The 18,459-nt window shown below is 32.5% G+C and overlaps 2 protein-coding genes and 1 long non-coding RNA gene across 4 annotated transcripts; 1 reads left to right on the top strand and 2 right to left on the bottom strand.

Moving 5' to 3' along the window:
* Positions 1-2,451: 2,451 nt before the first annotated feature.
* Positions 2,452-7,619, bottom strand: LOC146949358 (pfkB-like carbohydrate kinase family protein). Of its 2 annotated transcripts, none has more exons than XM_085745396.1 (6): positions 7,192-7,619; positions 5,424-5,699; positions 4,462-4,647; positions 3,436-3,631; positions 3,234-3,340; positions 2,452-2,768 (listed from the first exon to the last, which is right to left on the bottom strand). In XM_085745396.1, exons 1-5 carry the CDS (start codon positions 7,555-7,557, stop codon positions 3,249-3,251), a joined length of 1,116 nt encoding a protein of 371 aa, XP_085601522.1. In that variant the 5' UTR covers positions 7,558-7,619; the 3' UTR covers positions 2,452-2,768; positions 3,234-3,248. The 2 variants fall into 2 exon arrangements, with proteins under 2 accessions (XP_085601522.1, XP_085601523.1); XM_085745397.1 differs by having other exon boundaries at positions 3,247-3,340.
* Positions 7,620-12,693: 5,074 nt separating this feature from the next.
* Positions 12,694-15,893, top strand: LOC146949357 (O-methyltransferase family protein). Its single transcript, XM_085745398.1, has 4 exons — positions 12,694-13,130; positions 13,999-14,335; positions 14,512-14,576; positions 15,493-15,893. Exons 1-4 carry the CDS (start codon positions 12,768-12,770, stop codon positions 15,790-15,792), a joined length of 1,065 nt encoding a protein of 354 aa, XP_085601524.1. The 5' UTR covers positions 12,694-12,767; the 3' UTR covers positions 15,793-15,893.
* LOC146949356 (uncharacterized) lies at positions 15,358-16,931 on the bottom strand. The gene is made up of 3 exons (XR_015027231.1): positions 16,793-16,931; positions 16,554-16,693; positions 15,358-16,056 (listed from the first exon to the last, which is right to left on the bottom strand). It is a non-coding gene; the product is annotated as an uncharacterized LOC146949356 (long non-coding RNA).
* Between the last annotated feature and the right edge of the window lie 1,528 nt (positions 16,932-18,459).

The following is an 18,459-nucleotide window of genomic DNA, read 5'->3' as shown; positions in this document are numbered from 1 at the left end:
GATTTAGAGATCTAATATCCGATTGTGATATGATTTGGTGGACCACTTCCTTTTCTGTTATATGGTTGGATTTGGATAGCATGCTTTGTTGCTCACATCACAATTCACAACGTCTATATCAGCTAAAATGACAACACAACAAGTCAACAACGGATTATTTGACTTACTAGACTAAATAAATATTGTTGTATAGTAGTTAATAATATGTTTTAGATTAAGTTGTACCAAAAAAAAAAAATGTTTTAGATTAAGAATACGGTTGGGGTTTAGTATGGGAATGGATAGTTTTTTCCCATGATAGAAAAGTTGCATTTTTAGCCATTGATATAATAGTTTTTTATTTAGACGGCCAAGATTAATTACCTGGTAATTGTTGATACTTTTTGTTGAGTATTGTGTGACCAATTTGTGGGCCCCACGAAAATCATTTAATAACAATTATTTATTTATTTATTCATTTAATTTTTTTCAGCTTTTATTTTTTATCAATTAACAATTATTTTAAAAAAACATTAACATGTCATTATTTATTAAAAAATAATTGAAAACAAAATTGAAAAAATAAAAAAGAGATCTGCATCAAGCATCTTATCCCTTCTTCTTCCATCTCTTTCCTTTTTTCCAATCCATCTCCTCCTTTCTCCTTCAACCTCTTTCCCTCACGACAAACAACCACAAACACGGTTTTAGTTGTCACTGTGATTTAACAAAGATTGAGCATGTTTGGATCTCAGCTGTAAAATCAATTATGGATCCTAGAATTGATTGGGTTAAGCATGATTTTCTAACTTTCACGTTTCCTGTAAATCAATTCTCAAGAAGTTAGAAACAATTTCTCATTTTTACCTTCTTTAATAAAACTAACAAGGTGTCTCTCTATTTTATGGTTTGTTGTCAATCTTCCTCCCTTCAATTCTTTTACACGGTGGCTGTCATGAGTTTTTCAAAGATGAAGACCCTTTTTTTCTGTTTTGATTTTGGTTGGAAGTCCATTATATAAAAAAAATTGTGCTAATATAGTGATGATGGGAAGAGGAGAGGAGAGAAGGAAACTCGGTGGCCTTTATCCATTGATGACGAAGAAAATTGTTAAGTTGTTTTTAGTTGTTGGAGAGAAGATGGAAGGAATTGAGCTTACATTACTATGTTCTGGAGATATTAGATGTGATGCAGTAGTAAACAAACAAACAGCATTAAAAAACAAATTTTATTTTCTTTTTTCTTTTTTTCTTAACTGGTTTTCCACTGCCACCTGTCCTGGAAAAGGACACTTTCCCATGGTGGGAAAAAACTGTCCATTCCCAGGCTAAACGCCACTAAGAATACTAGTCAGATTCTTTTTGTTGTAGATTTTTTTTTCTCTGTTGATGATAAAGAAAAAAACACTATTGAAAAAAAAGAACTTAAGTCTCACGTTGCATAAATAGAACTTTTCACAAGAGTTTATAAAGTTGACGCACTCTATTTAAACAGAAAAAAGTGCTTTTGTTTAAAAATATACTTTTGAACGAAATAAAAACTTGTTATTTTTCTTCTTCAAGTATAAATCGAGATGCATATTGGGAGTGGAAAGATTTAAGCTCTAGAAAGCCAAACCCAATTTATCCAAAAAAAAAACTTAGGAAAATTGTTTTTCCCACCTCAAAAGTTGATAAAAAAAAAACACATGAAAATTACGCATTTGACTTCAACGGTAGCAAGCTATCGTTCAGTCTTTCCAACGGTAGTTAACTACAGTTGCGATCTAAACATATTCCAGAAAGCAACATTAGTTTCTGCATTGCATAATGCTAGAAGCAAAAAACACTCAAACTCCCCACAAAAACTCTCCAATCTCATTTTCACGAAAGTGCAATGGTGGTTAAGTGCAGTTGGCCCAGCTGCAGCTACCCTTGCACCAACTGTAGTTAACTACCGTTGCATTTAGCGAACGGTAGTTAACTGCAAATGAGGGTAATAGGGTATTTTCCATGTGTTTTAAAGTAAATTTTGATGTGGGAATACCAATTTTCAAAACTTAATTGGAGCCCAAATAGGAGTGACATTCTTATTACTAAACTTAGCTCATAGAGAGTTCCAGCAACTACTTAGAAGGTTTTAATGAAATAAAATGATATACAACTTGACTGTGCCTTTTTTTCAAAAACTTTTAATGAATTAATGAATTGTTTTCATCCATCAATTACCATTTAAATTAATCCAATCCATCTATTTTGTCATCACTACTTTGAATAGCTCCTTCCAACTTCCTATGTGCTCTTGCCACCAAGCTAAATGTTCACATCACAGTTGATGAATAGTCCTTTTGATCAACAAATTGTATTGAAGAAATATTATATCATCTCATCCCATCCCATAATTGACACTCAAAACTTGGACGTTTCAACGAATGATTAGTTGAAATTAATACTCATAATGCAAAAGCCTAATAAAAAACTTTGAAGAAATAAATGAAGACAAAACGAAATTTTAGACAGGGAAGGGATTTTACAAGTAATCATTCAAGTACAACTTCATCATAAACTTATTAAACAAGTTTCCAAAATCAAACCTGAACCATCCATTTTATACAATTTACCTAAGGGTCGACCTTTCAAAACCTAACCATGACTATTAGGTGAACCCTTTAAACTAACCTTGTCTTATTGAAATGACAAACAACCTACAGCCTCGAGAAGTGCCCATCTACAAAAAAAGCCTCTTCATACAAGTTTTGTTTTCTGTCATTTACAAGGGTCTTCTCTTTGCCATGCACAGTCATTGTAATCCTAACAACCAAAAGTTATTATACTTTTATCAGTCACAGAAAATCAATTTTGTGTTAATCTACGCGATTCACATGTATAGCTTAAAAGAATAATGGTAGGAAAGAGAAATAACATATTTAAAGCACAAACCAGAATCAAGTGTAAAGAATCATTTTTATAAATGCACGTGTTAATTGTACAGGAAGTGCATCTAAAGAAATTCAATAAGAATTAATAAGAATTATGTAATTCAATCATGCAGGTAACAGTATAGCATAGAGCATTCATTTACTTACAGTCAGGAGCATCATTTTTTTATTTAATATAGCATTTAGAGATCCTGATTCCAGACACCAGGCTCGTCCTCTAGAAATCTAAATTATAGTTCTTGACTAAACAAGAATGAAAGTGTAACAAAAAAAAAAACAAGAATGAAAGAGTAAATCACAAGAATGAAACAAATGAAAGTGTTAAGCAGAAATTGACCTTTTGCATGTACCTTCAATGATGATTGAGAAGTTCGAGAACAGATTTCCTATCCGGCATGCTGGGAATGGCTCCCTTAACTTGAACACATAGAGAAGCTGCAGCAGCTGTTGTGGTAAAATCTCACGTATTAGTTAGGCACATTTTTCCACAGAGAAAGGTCCAAGAAGATACACAGCAAAATACATTCTGCAACACATACCGGCAAATCTGAGGCATTCCTTCTTGGACTTGCCCTCCACCAAGGCCACAGCAAAAGCAGCAGTGAAAGTATCACCAGCTCCAGTTGTATCGATGACTGTTTTAGCAAAAATGGCAGGTTGCTGAATTGGTTCTTCTCCTTCTATGAAAAGGGCAGATCCTTTGGCACCAAGTTTCACAAGAACTTGCTTAACACCCTGAAATTTCAGAATTTTTTGATTAAAATAACGCCAGAGAAGTAACCACTGAGACTCTTGTAATATCACGGAGACAAAAGTAACATCAATCTACAAGCCTTCAGGGATCAAACAAGACACCTGAAGAGACAATGTAAAATCGATGGCACAGTCAATAAATAGAAAATTTAATTTAATTCAATAGTTTGAAAAGGAGTTTTAGTGCAATAGTTGGAGTTACCGTCATGTGATTGGAGGTTACAGGTTTGAGTTGTGGAATCAAACTTTTGCAAATGGAAGACAAGGATGTCTACAATAGATCCAAGTCCAACCCTCCCCTGAACCGCACCATGGCAGGGGGCCTATAGTACCAGGTTGAGGTTGTACTATTAGCAAATTCAATAGTTCATTTGTTTACTAGTAACCTTTTTCCTCCATAATTTCACCTTATGGTGCATGTAATTGGATTTAAGGAAAAATTGTGTCAAATCAAAATTATATAATCCTTCTCTCCCTATTTTACCCCAGCTCTATTTCCCTCAACAGTCAACACAAAAGAAATTTCAAAACCTTGTTTGGGAAGTAGGGCAACCAAAGAAAAGCAAGCAGTGAGAACCTCATGAATATCTACACCATGATCATTTCCTTCATATCTACATGAAGACCATTTCTTTCTTATCCACAGGAATATACTTTCTTTCTGCTTCTAATGCCCACATATGCATGCATGTCAACGAATATGGCAATGGATATAACATTCAAGTAGAACAATATGCAGTTGTTCAAAAGAAAAAAGTAGAACGATGTGCAACGAATTGCAATGTGATCTGTAAGGCACTACTTTAACTCACCAATTTATGGCATTTTGCAGCAGCCTGTCTAATCTCTTCAAAACTTTCAGTCGGAAGTCCTGTAAGGCGACCAAGTTCACTTTCATTGGGACTAAAAATATCAACAAAATTCAGTAATTCTTGTGGAATAGGTGCATCGATTCCCCCAGCATCAAATATTACTGGCACACCAGCATTCTTTGCAGCCTGTATGCACCATACCAAAATACATTTTGGCTAGTTAAGAATCTTGCGGATGGAACATGAAATTCACATGAAACATATCATATAATCACCGTACGAAGTGCATAGCATATAAGTTTCTCCACTAGACTTCAATAAATTTATTTGCAACACGGTCATGAATTCATGACTTGTGTAGGACACTATTTTCAAATGGCCTCTTCTTATAAAAAGGTCTACAAAATCACTCCCAGTCTGCTTCTCCAACTAACTGTGTCCGGTTTCACAGTAGAAAATATTAGAATTAATTGTACTTCTGCCTAGTATAAAAATACAAGTATTTTTTGTTACTCTCAGTCTCATGCATACTACAATGGTGAAAATTAATTTTGAATAAATTTCATTTTTATTAAATTGCATGTAAAGTTATTTATGTTTAGAAGCAAAATTACAAAAATTTCAAATCTCAGGTTCAAATTAGATTCAAGTTTGGAGGCAAGGTCAACATCACCCGAGAAAACTCAAACACAACAGTATGATTCAATCAATTTTGCCTCCTCAAAAAGTGAAACCAAACATGCACTTATCTAACGTAATCAATTTTGAAGAAATGTTCAACAATAGATCACTTCAAACTCAGTTTTAACATAATCATATCTACAAAATCAATTCTCTTCAAATACACACGGTTCCAGATCAAAAGTGGCGATTGCAATTGGCAACAAAATGTCAAAAAAAAAAAGAAAGAAAAAAAAGAAGACAATTTCACATCTTCTCAAAAGAAAATCTAAAGGACCAACCTTTGCCACTTGAACATTAACGAAATCAGGGATCTCCCTCTGCAACAGAACAATCCCTGCGGAGGAAACAACCTCCAACTGCTTAGGTGGCAGAGTTTGAGGCCAACAACTCACATTAGCACCACCAACAATAACAATAGAATTCTGGCCACTAGACTGAAGCATAACAACTGCATGACCAGTTGGAGCAGAAGGCACAACGGCAAGATAATCAAGCCGAACACCACCATCTCGAAGTGCATCAGTGATGAGGTTTCCGTGAGCATCGTTCCCAACCTGCGTTGAGAATCATAGTAGAACAAAAATAAAGCAAAATATAAAAATCATAGAACGATTGATTTTGAAATTGATACGCGAAAAAATTGATACAATGAGGATGCAACTTATTTAGTGATCATAAAGTATAACTAATATAACCAACTTCTACATAATGATAACTACTCACACTAACTAGTAGACTAATACAACCAACTGCTAATTAATCACAACTAATTCTAATTTGAGGTCTGTTTGACAAGCACATTAAGATATAGGCTTATAGTTTATAAGCTCGTATGACTAAAACAAGTCTTGTTTGATAACCGTCATTTTCTCACTATCTTGTAGCTTATTTTTAATAGCTTACAACATATTTTGATAAGTACCTTATAGCTTAAAGCGTAGAGCTTATATTAAATATTAGTTAACATATCTTTTTGATTTCATTTCATATTTATAATCTAATTCAACCACTGATTTTACTAAACACTGCAAATTCAATCAACTATAAAGTATAACGAATATAACCAACTTCTAACTAATCATAACTAATCACACTAATCAGTAAACTAATATAACCATCTTCAAACTAATCATAACTAAACACAACTAATTCAAATTTATGGTCTGTTTGGCAAGCACAATAAAACTAGCTGATTAGCTCATATGACTAGAAAAGTACTGTTTGATAACCGACATTTTCTCACAAGCTTATAGGTTATTTTTAGTAGCTTACCGCATATTTCGATAGGCTGCTTGAAGTACCGTATAGCTTAAAGTGTGTAGGTTATCATTATTTGTCTCAGATTTTACCACTGTTATCTTAATTAAAACAAATTAAATATTAATGAAATATCTTTTTTACGTCTTTTCATAATTATAATCTATTTCAAATTCAACTGCTAATTTCACCAAACACTACAAATTCAACCGGCTAGTTTATCCCCTGTCAGTTAACTTATCAACTATCCGCTATAAGCGAGCTATCGGTGAGTAAAAAAATCTAGTTTATCAGTTATTAGCTATTTTTACCAACAGAGTCATAGTAATCATAAATAAGACATAAAATTCAGCTTATGGTTTATAGCATATAGCTTATAAGCTCAACTAGTTAACAAAGACCTGTTTGGTAACTGTTACTTTTACATGAGCTTATAGCTTATTTTTTATGAGCTTATAGCAGCTTGTGATAAGCTAATTCAAGTAGATTATAGCTTATCACGTTTTATCTCAATCTTACTCCTACAATCGCAAATTTTAAGTCATTTCATATTTGTAAGCTACTTTAATCGCTAATTTTACCAAACATTACAAATTCAATTAGTTAGTTTATCTGCTATACGCTCATCCACTATAAGTAAATTACTAATATAACAAAATTCTAACTAATCATAACTAATCACACTATAAGTAAACTACTAATTTAACCAAATTGTAACTAATCAAAAACTAATTAAGAAACTACATTAAACAATATTGAACTAATATCCAACTATATCTAACTAACAACCTGACCGAGGAAGTAAGTCGGATGAGATAATTTAGCACCACAGCAAGCTTGATTAGCACCTTTCCCGCCGGCTAACGTCTGCCCACTTTTCGCCGAGATTGTTTCGCCTTCCTTCGGGAGGCGGTCGATCTCGACGTAAATGTCGGCATTGGCGGATCCGACAACAACGACTGGTGGAGTCTGTGATGATGGGTTTACGGCGAAACGCAGAACTGGGTGGTTTTGTTTGTCGTTTTGGCGATTTGGAGTGTTGAATCGAAGGAATTGGATTGGATTAATGGGTTTGGATGAAGTGATGAAAGTGTTTGAGTTTGGTTGATTTGTAAGGTGGTAATGGTGTGGTGATGAAAGGGTTGTTTGGTTCATTTTGGATCTTACCAGTCACCACCGCTACGGGCTCAAGGTGCTGACTTTGTTAAACCAATTTTAATTTCTTTTTTCTTTTTTAGTGGGCTTAAACCAATTTTTTTATAGGATTTTTTAAAGAAATTAATTGTTATACGTTGAGTTGTTTTAATTTTTAAACATGTATTCAATAATGTAAGTTCAACTTTTGTCAAAAAAAAAAAATAAAAAAAAATAATGTAAGTTCAACTTTTCTCTATTTATATCTTTCCTCCATTTACTCTGAGGAAAAAAAAAAACTTTCCTCCCTTTACTCCTTTTCAATGCATAGATAAACGACATGTGGCAAAACTAAATTTAATTGCTAAGATTAAAAGGTTAAAATAGAGATCAATTCGTCTAATTCTCCTCACCATCTTTATAACAAACACGACAATAAACACATCTAGCTTCTTCCTCTTGTCATTTCCATGGTTGTCTACAGGGATGTAAGTGGTTCAGACAAAACCTTGAAAATCCAAATCGAAACAAACCAAAATAGTATCAGTTTTTTTTTTAATAAGAAATAGTATCAGATTTTGTTTGGTTTGGTTTAAAACTAACCTAAACTGATATAGTTTCGTTTACTTCATGATTTTTTATTTTGTAATCTAAAAAATCAATGAATCGAACTGATTTTAACCACATCCTTACAATTTACTTATATTATTCCCTTTTCACCTCACACACACTTAAGTAAAGTTAGACAGAAGATAAAACCCAAATGAAAAACATTTCTTAAATCCATTAATTAAATTAAGAATATGTTGAGGCAAGGAAGAAACCTTATTTGCAGCCACAAGAAAATTAAGAATATGTTTGGTATCACATTGATCATACCAACATGATTTTGCAGAAATCAAAATGTGAAGTTTTTAAAATGAATATATTTAATCATGTTCGTAGTAGCCATACATGACTAGGCATGGCAATGAGGCGGGGTGGGGACGGGTTTTACATTCCCCATCCCCATACCCGATTCTCATATACTTACCCGTTACCCTACCCATACCCAACGGGGATGAGAAATTGAACCTCATCCCCGTCCCCGACGGGTTCGGGTATCCCCGCCCCATCCCCGTCCCCGCATTGAATAATTTTTTTTAATAAAAAATAGAATTTTTTTTGCAACCCCTAGAGAAATATTGCAATGCATTATCCAACAATGTGTTCACTTTAACATTTGTTAGACCGATTGATTTAGTTGCTCCTTTAAATATCAATGGTAGTTTTTATAACACAACAATTATCAAACAAAATAACATGACATATCAGCATTAAGAAGTTTTCTTCATTCGGGACGGGTTTGGGTATGGGTTCGGGGTGGGTACCTATATACCCGTTACCCGTCCCATACCCGTGTTTTGAAATCGGGGAAAACTCAAACTCATACCCAAACCCAATCAAAACGGGGAAAACCCGTTAAATTGGGTTTGGTTCTGGTGGGTAACCACGGGTATGAGTTTTGTTGTCATGCCTATACATGACACAACAATCATCGATCAAAAGTACTTTTAGAATACACTTTAGAGATGCATTATTTTTCACAAGATGACGAGCTCCGTCCCCACGCCACGCTCATCGTGTGAGTGCTTCCGCTCAAAGTTACATCAAATTCATCTAACTTTTGTCTTTCATTGCAGTATAAAGTAACAAACATCCAAATTTTCAATATTTTTTTAGGAAAATCGTAAGCCAACTTTTTTCTTTCAATTAGGCTTTGTTTGTGAGTTTTGAGGGGAAGGAAAGGAAAGGCTAAGGAGGGGAAGAGAAGGAAAGGGAAGGAAATGAGAAAGGAGGGAAAACCTTCCCCTTGTTTGGGAGTTAAAAAACCAACAAGGAAAGGAAATGGAGGACTTATGTTATAATTTTACTATTTTACCATTTTTTCTCTTAAAAACAATATATTGTGTTATACTTTGTAATTTATCTTGAAATTTATTCAAAACAACTTATCTCATAAAAAATAAATTATTACGATCTATTTTTAAAAAACAGCTTATTTATAAATAAAAAAAGCTTATTACGATCTCTTTTTTAAAAAACAGCTTATTCAAAACAACTTATTTATACAAAACAACTTATTACGATATCTTTTTCAAAAAACAACTTATTCAAAACAACTTATTTATACAAAACAACTTATTACGATCTCTTTTCAAAAAACAACTTATTGAAAACAGCTTATTTATGCAAAACAACATATTACGACCTCTTTTTCAAAAACAACTTATTCAAAACAACTTATTTATACAAAACTGCTTAATACGATCTCTTTTTCGAAAACAACTTATTCAAAACAGCTTATTTATACAAAACTGCTTAATACGATCTCTTTTTCAAAAACAACTTATTCAAAACAGCTTATTTATCCAAAACTGCCAATTACAACCTCTTTTCAAAAAACAACTTATTTATGCAAAAGCAGCTTATTACCACGTCTTTTTCAAAAAAAGCTTATTCAAAACAGCTTATTTATCCAAAACAACTTATTACAACCTCTTTTCAAAAAACAGCTTATTCAAAACAGCTTATTTATGCAAATCAGCTTTTAACGACCTCTTTTTGAAAATCATCTTATTCAAAACAGCTTATTCATCCAAAACAGCTTATTATGACATCTTTTTCAAAAACAACTTATCGAAAACAGCTTATTCATCCAAAACAGCTTATTACAATCTCTTTTTCAAAAGCAACTTATTCAAAACAACTTATTTATCCAAACAACTTATTATGACCTCTTTTCAAAAACCAGCTTATTCAAAACAATTTATTTATGCAAAACAGCTTATTACGATCTCTTTTTCAAAAACAACTTATTCAAAACAGCTTATTTATACAAAACAACTTATTACCAAGTTTTTCAAAATCAGCTTATTCAAAACAGCTTATTCATCCAAAACAGCTTATTACGACCTCTTTTTTAAAAACGGCTTATTGAAAACAGCTTATTCATCCAAAACAACTTATTGAAAATCATCCAAAACAACTTATTACAATCTCTTTTTCAAAAACCATCTTATTGAAAACAACTTATTCATCCAATAAGCTGCTTTGCATAAATAAGCTATTTTGGATAAATAAGCTGTTTTGAATAATGTTTTTAAAAAAGAGATTGTAATAAGCTATTTTGGATAAATAAGCTGTTTTGAATAAGTTGTTTTTGAAAAAGAGGTCGTAATAAGTTGTTTTTGCATAAATAAGCTGTTTTGAATAAGTTGTTTTTTGAAAAGAGATTGTCATCAGTTGTTTTGTATAAATAAGCTGTTTTGAAGAAGTTGTTTTTGAAAAAGATATCGTAATAAGTTGTTTTGTATAAATAAGTTGTTTTGAATAAGCTGTTTTTTAAAAAGAGATTGTAATAAGCTGTTTTGGATGAATAAGTTGTTTTCAATAAGTTGTTTTTGAAAAAGAGGTCGTATTAAGCTGTTTTATATAAATAAGCTGTTTTGAATAAGTTGTTTTTGAAAAAGAGATCGTACTAAGCTGTTTTGTATAAATAAGCTATTTTGAATAAGTTGTTTTTGAAAAAGAGGTCGTAATAAGTTGTTTTGCATAAATAAGCTATTTTGAATAAGTTGTTTTTTGAAGAGATTGTAATAAGTTGTTTTGTATAAATAAGATGTTTTGAATAAATTGTTTTTCAAAAAGAGATCGTATTAAGCTGTTTTGTATAAATAAGCTGTTTTGAATAAGTTGTTTTTGAAAAAGAGATTGTAATAAGCTGTTTTGGATGAAGAAGCTGTTTTCAATAAGCTGTTTTTGAAAAAGAGGTCGTAAGAAGCTGTTTTGGATGAATAAGCTGTTTTGAATAAGTTGCTTTTTGAAAAGAGGTCGTAATAAGCTGTTTTGGATAAATAAGCTGTTTTGAATAAGTTTTTTTTTTTTAAAAAAGAGATTGTAATTAGCTGTTTTGGATGAATAAGCTGTTTTCAATAAGTTGTTTTTGAAAAAGAGGTCGTTATAAGCTGTTTTTGATGTAATAAGCTGTTTTGAATAAGCTGTTTTTTGAAAAGATGTTGTAATAAGCTGTTTTGGATAAATAAGTTGTTTTGAAAAAGTTGTTTTGAAAAGAGATCGTAATAATTGGGTTATATCTAAAATTGTTAATTTGAATTATTATGAGGGCAAAATTGTCAATTTGTATGTTTAACCCCCCAAAACCCCCCAATTTGGAGGAACTTTAAAATTGAACAAACGAAGCCCTTGTAAACCCCCCAAAACCTTTCCCTTGTTTTTTTAAAACCCGCAAACAAGAGTTTACCTCTCCATAAGCCTTTGCTTCCCCTCATTTCCCCTCCAAAACCCAACTCGCAAACAAAGCCTTAGTAAAAAGTAACAAACATCCAAACTGTCAATATTTTTTAGGAAAATGGTAAACCAAATGAACGATGATATTTAAAATCAAATCCACTTTTTTTTTTTATTTATTTTTATGAAAATAGGTATATTCAATACATTGAACATTGAAATATTTTTTAGGAAAATGGTAAACTAAATGAACTATGATATTTAAAATCATATCCACTTTTTTTAATTTATATTTATGAAAATAGGTATATTCAATACATTGAACATTGAAATATTTGATATTTTTAAAGAATATTTTCTTCAGTTTGTCAAAAAAAAAAATAGAATATTTTTTTCATTTAATTTTTTTGAAAAGTGTTTTGACAACACTCATTAACAAACTTTTTTTTTGTCAAGTAGGATGGTGGTTAGAACTTACATTTTTTCGAGGTAAATATATGGGTGTCTAGGTTCAAACCCCAACCCTTACATATAATAATGTATGTTTTTACTAATTGAACTAAGCTACCTTACATGAACAACAAACCTTTTTTTTTATACTTTAGTTTTTTTAGTTTTTGATTTACGGTCATACATTCAATAATGAAATCATCTTTTACCGTAAAAAATAAAATTCAAATCCACTTTTTGTATATTGGTAAAAAAAAAAAATCATTTTTATAGTAACTTCTTCTTCACCTTTACATTACGGCTTTTACCCTTTTCACCATCTCTTACATTAAATTTTGAGTCAAAAGAAAATCTTACATTAAATTCAGTTCCTATATCTTCATATAAATTCCAACCGTCCTTCTTTCTTTCTTTCTTAAACTATCTAGTCCAAAAACCAGACACAAAAACCACACAAAAACCATAACCAAACCCAACAACTCTCTACAACAATGGCAGAAACCAACACAGAAACCCAAAAACAAGCAAGACTAGCCATCCTCGAGCTAGCAAACATGATAAGCGTCCCTATGTCCCTACACGCCGTCGTCCGTCTCAACGTCGCCGACGCAATCTGGGAAAGTGGTGCAAACGCACCACTCTCCGCCGCTCAGATCCTAGCGCGTGTTGTTCCTGATGGTGGCGGCGACGCTGAGAATCTTCAGCGCGTGTTACGTATGTTGGCTAGTTATGGGGTGTTTGAGGAACACATTGGGGATGGTGAGAGGAAGTATTCGTTGTCTAACGTTGGGAAAACGCTTGTGAGTGATGAGAATGGGGTTTCGTATGGTGCTTATGTGCTTCAACACCACCAGGTTAGATTAATTAGTATATTCTACAAAAAAAAGTGATATTTAGTATATTCCAAATGTTTTTGCATAAAAGTAAGATATGCCAAAAAATTGCAGAATAAGAATTTAGAATCAAATTCCCTCGAAAATAAAATTAGAGTGAAAATGAATGTGTTCAATAATGAACCGATAAATAGGATTTTAATTTGTTTTTCGTGAAAAAAATGATCATATTTAAGTTGTTTGTACTAATTTTTTTTTTTTCATATACATTTAGTTATATCATTTTTCTATAATCAATTTTATTTTTTAAAAAAAAAGTGTAAAATGTTTTAATTTGTTTGTTGGAGAGAGGGCTACTACTTGTTTGGGTGAGGGTTGTAGGTTTGAAATTGAAAATAATATACGAATTATGACTCATGAGATTTCCAATGTTGGTTACACTGTAGAGTCTTGTGGTTATATTGTAGATTGATGGTATCTAAGAGATTATGAGTTTAGTTAAAAAAAAAAGTAGCATATAGTGTTTCTTTTTACTTTTTATATTGAGGAATATTTTTTTCCCAATGTAGGAGTACTCTTGCTTATATTTTTTATTCGAAAACAAAGTCACAAACATCATCTAAAACTTGTACACATAAGTGCATGTCTCTGATCGAACCAGGGTGAAAGTGTTTAGTCTAGCAATATCCACGTTGTCAGTTGAGCTATACTTACCGACCATACTAGCTTTTTACTAGTATTTTGTTTAGTTACAACTTACAAGTAACAAGTTACTAGTATTTTGTTTAGTTACAACTTACAAGTAACAAATTTTAGTTATTTGTCATATGAATTGAGTCACTTCAAACTTTGAGCTGAATTTAATGTAAGCCAACAATGGGTGTTTCAGGATGCATTGATGAAAGCATGGCCATTGGTACACGAAGCAGTATTGGACCCATCAAAGGAACCATTTGAGAGGGCTAATGGTGAAGGAGCTTATGACTATTACCTAAAGAAACCAGAGATGAATGAGTTAATGTTGAAGGCCATGGCAGGGGTATCAGTGCCTTTCATGAAGGCCCTTTTTGAGGGTTACCATGGCTTTCAAAATGTGGAGAAGCTAGTTGATGTTGGTGGTAGTGGTGGTGATTGTCTTCGTATGATCTTGCAGAAATATCCTAATATTAAACAAGGGTTGAATTTTGATCTTCCTGAAGTTGTGGCTAAAGCACCACAAATTCCTGGTCTGTTTGATAAGTTGATAATTGATTAGCACTTTCTTTGTTATAATTTCATATTTAGGCTTTAATTAGCATTTTCTTTGTTAAATAGTAGCCCACTAATTATTTTGTCATGTTGGGTTATGATTTGTGGTTAGTGGTATTCGGTTGTGACATGTGAATTTTTTTAATTATCGTAGGTGTAACTCATGTGGGTGGTGACATGTTCAAATATATTCCCCAAGCAGATGCTATCTTCATGAAGGTGTGTCACAATCCATTCCCCAAAGTACTCCTTTTTGTGTATCTTTCTATTTTTATTGATTGGCCTAATTGCACTAAAACTTGTGCAAGAGTAACAATCAAATTAAAAATTGTGCAATCACGGGTTGGAAAAAACAAAAGTTGTACCAAAGTATATCTATTGGCATTGTCGTCCTACTAAATCACTCCAACAAAAAATCTACTAAAATATATGGCATAGTGATAGATATGCCCTATAGATGGTATGTGTATATAGGTTGTGAATTTTACTCTTGTGTGTACGAATGGAAAGGAGACCCTACTAGGTCGGGCAATTCACATTCAGATCGCGGTACATATTTGTAGCTTCCATATTTTCACGGCAAAGTTGTCTAACACGTGAGAATTGGATTTGCAAAGCTGTTCCAAGCAACCATTAAATAGTCTAATAACGTGTTAGGTTCCAATTCTTTTCACCACAACTGTGCGTCCAAAAGGCCGTTGTAACGTGAACTAAGAAGCTAACATTTCATGTGTTTTCTCACAAATAGATTTTAAGACTCTTTATATTTAATTTTCTCACATAATCCGTGTGTTTTCATACAAATTTAGAGTTTAAGACCCTTTATATTTAACGTGATCTTAAACATACAAGAATAAAGATGTATTTTACATTTTCGTTTCGCTAAACCCTCATCTCTGCTCGTTGAACCCTCATCTCTCCTCTATCATTGCCAATAAAATTGCAGCAACTTTTGTTACATATATTGTGTATGAGAAATGTCATCTGCAAAACAAAAACATTGTCCTACACTATAAGTGTTTTTTTTTCATAGTAAAAACACTAGTATTTATTAGTGGCATATATTTTTTATGGTATGTGAATACAACATTAATTTTTTTATGTTAAAATAACATCACTCTGTGTTGTTTGGCAGTGGGTGTTAACAACATGGACAGATGAAGAAATCAAGCGCATAATGCTAAACTGTTACAAGGCACTTCCAGCAGGAGGAAAACTAATTGCTTGTGAGCCAGTGTTGCCGGAGAATTCAGATGATAGCCACAGAACAAGGGCATCGCTCGCAGGCGACATATTTGTGATGACAATCTACAGAGCTAAAGGAAAGCACAGGACTGAAGAACAGTTTAAGCAGCTTGCAATTTCTGCAGGTTTCAATCTTTTCAAATCCTTTCATGTGGATTATTTTCACATTGTTCTTGAGTTTCAGAAATGAAATTAAGTAACTCTTTGTTGTGATTTGTGGATTTTGTAAACTTTGACTTGTACCTGTAATCGGTGATAATAAGGATGGCATTTACAGCAGTCCAAAATAAATCTGAACAACAAAATTGAAAATGAATATTTTTAAAAAATAAAAAATATGACTTAAATATATCAATGATCCCTAACTTTATGATTTGGGTCCATAAAATTTTTTTGTGTGAATTTCATCCCCGCTAAATTAGAGATCGCCATTTTTGTTTCGTCGCATCAACTTCTGTTACATTCCATATAAATATATCAATGTTGCATATTCGAAAGCAAGAGAGTGGATTATTCCATCAATATGAGAAAACAATGTTTTTGTTTCTAAGTACCGTCCCTACAAATAAACTAACTTCACCACAACGTTGTTAACCAAATCAAATGAAGGCAAGTATAATTCTTGGATCATGTTGATGTATGTTCTCCATATCTTTTAAAGGTTTAAAAAGGTGAAAATCTATACTTGATAAATATAATTAATTTATATACTTATGAGCTTGTCAAGGACATTTATGGGCACGAGAAAATATCATAAAACAAAGTGTGACATAAATCCTCGGAGTAAAAATACACACAATTTTAAGAGAGGATAAAAGATGGTTTTTCTTGAGAATAAGTAAAAGTTTTTCTTGGAAAAGATGGTTTTTAAAAAAAAACAAGATTAAATAGGATAAAAATGTGTCTATTTTACTTATAATTTGAGACAGAAAGTGAGTTTTTTTTGCTTACATTTTGGGACAAAGGGAATATCAAACTTGACTGTAATGGTTACCAACATATGCATTTACGATCAACGCACTCTGGATTTTTAGGATATTCGCATAAATAAGCTGGACAATTAGAGTTAGTCTTACATGGAAAAGAAAATGCTGTGATGTAAAACAAAAAAAAAAGAATATGTTAGCAACATGAAATATTTTGTCTCAGGAAAAGACTAAAAATGTAAAATATTAAGAAAAATGGTTTACCATTGATGTCAATAACAGCAAGAAGTAGACAAATAAGGAGAATCACAGTATAAATAAACCTGAAAGTTTTAGCCATACTTTTTCTCCATTGTGTGCAACAAATAAACTTATTTGATCACTCTATATAGTAAAAATTCATCCCTTGTTTACAACAGCTAAATACTTTTTGACACTTAGAAAATTGCAAAAGCCTTCCAATTATATTAGAGTATATAAAAAATGTCTCTTAGGTTTGGTGATATCAAGTGTCTATTTCTTTAGCTCACTCAAAAGGTAAAGGATCTAACATAACAAGTTTTTACAAACCTTTCATTATTTTTTGTTTCTTTTCTAGCTTTTGGTATAGATAAAGGAAAAATTCGTGAGTGTGTTTGGATGAGGGAATGTTTTGAGGTAATGTAATGTTTTGAGTGAATTTAAATACTTTTAGATGAATTCTATTGTTTGGATAATAATTTAGAGAATTTTCAAAATGATAAACACAACATAACTTTATTAATTAATAGATGCAAATATTAATTTTTCAGTGTCTTTTGTGAAGAGAAAGACAACTAATGTAGCACATTCTTTGGCAAGAATGACCCTTACCCGGCTTATTAAGCTAGTGGCATTCTTTAGTAAAATATAAAAAGATAATCACAGATAAATAGTATCAATTTTCAAGTAGACATATATTGATTTCCCAATGCATAGCACCTTTAGTTACATATTTTTTGTAGCACAAATAAATACGCAAACTTGATACTCATTTGCAAGCCTATCTTTTGGACAAAAATACAGTCACCATATATGTAGACAATTTCTTGCGGGAACAATGTTACACCTTCCAATCATAGGTATTGTATGCAAAAAAAATACATTCTAGACATGAATCAGTTGCTTCCGCAACCTAATAATGAAATTCAAGTATAGCAAAAGAGACTTTTTTCTTAGATGAGGTACAACTTCTCCTTAAATTCTTCAAACAATTTTAACTTGCACCACAAATATTTAACAAAGAAATTTGTCCTCTCAAGCACTTCCTTTTCCATAAAAAATATAGCCAGAAACAGATCATGCTCTGATCCACGGACAGTTCCAAATTTCACAACCTGGAGAGTTGAAGCCAAACAATCGAGCACAACAGCAGAGTTCAAAAGCTCTTGGTCGAATTTTGATATTCCACAATATTAGTTCATCTGTCTGGTGAGGATGGATGAGAGGCAACGGTGGCGGAAAGTGTTCCTATACGGTGACGATGAGTCTTCGCATTGGAACGAAAGGTGTCTGACAATGTAACACTCCAATGTTCAAATCAGTAATGGAACTGAGAAAGGGTGTGTAGAAGGTGTTGTGAAAAGTGAATCATACCTTGAGCGTGAAGCAATGTCAGCCTTATATAGGCGCGCTTTGAGAATGACCGCCTCTGGGTTTTGCGGTGTGTGATTAAGAACGGTTAGAGTACACGTGTAGGGTGATCCTTGCGCGGGGGAGTGCTTGTATGTGATGTGGTTTATTAAAGTTGTCATGTTCCTTCAGGTGCGAGGCCTTAAGGCGGTGTAAGTTTAGACCAGGTGTCAATGTGGGATTGGTCTTTTGATAGGTCCAGAACATTGGTAATTATTACTCCCTCCATTTCTTTTTAAATGTCTTTTTAAGGTGAATTGTTCGTTCTTATTTAACTATCT

This window comes from Medicago sativa, chromosome 2 (assembly GCF_051527215.1).
Source record: "Medicago sativa cultivar Bolivia chromosome 2, Bolivia_mono, whole genome shotgun sequence".
Lineage (NCBI taxonomy): Eukaryota > Viridiplantae > Streptophyta > Magnoliopsida > Fabales > Fabaceae > Medicago > Medicago sativa.
This window is presented reverse-complemented; position numbering and strand designations above follow the sequence as displayed.

What these genes read in the sequence shown, in the direction of transcription:
- LOC146949358 (XM_085745396.1), bottom strand. Translation starts at nt 7,557, where the DNA reads ATGAACCAAACAACCCTTTCATCACCACACCATTACCACCTTACAAAT. An exon ending in CGACTTACTTCCTCGGTCAG is followed by an intron (nt 5,700 to 7,191) that starts GTTGTTAGTTAG and finishes TTCTCAACGCAG; the next exon opens with GTTGGGAACGATGCTCACGG. An exon ending in GGAATGCCTCAGATTTGCCG is followed by an intron (nt 3,341 to 3,435) that starts GTATGTGTTGCA and finishes TTACCACAACAG; the next exon opens with CTGCTGCAGCTTCTCTATGT.
- LOC146949357 (XM_085745398.1), top strand. Translation starts at nt 12,768, where the DNA reads ATGGCAGAAACCAACACAGAAACCCAAAAACAAGCAAGACTAGCCATC. An exon ending in ATGTGCTTCAACACCACCAG is followed by an intron (nt 13,131 to 13,998) that starts GTTAGATTAATT and finishes TGGGTGTTTCAG; the next exon opens with GATGCATTGATGAAAGCATG. An exon ending in TAAAGCACCACAAATTCCTG is followed by an intron (nt 14,336 to 14,511) that starts GTCTGTTTGATA and finishes TAATTATCGTAG; the next exon opens with GTGTAACTCATGTGGGTGGT.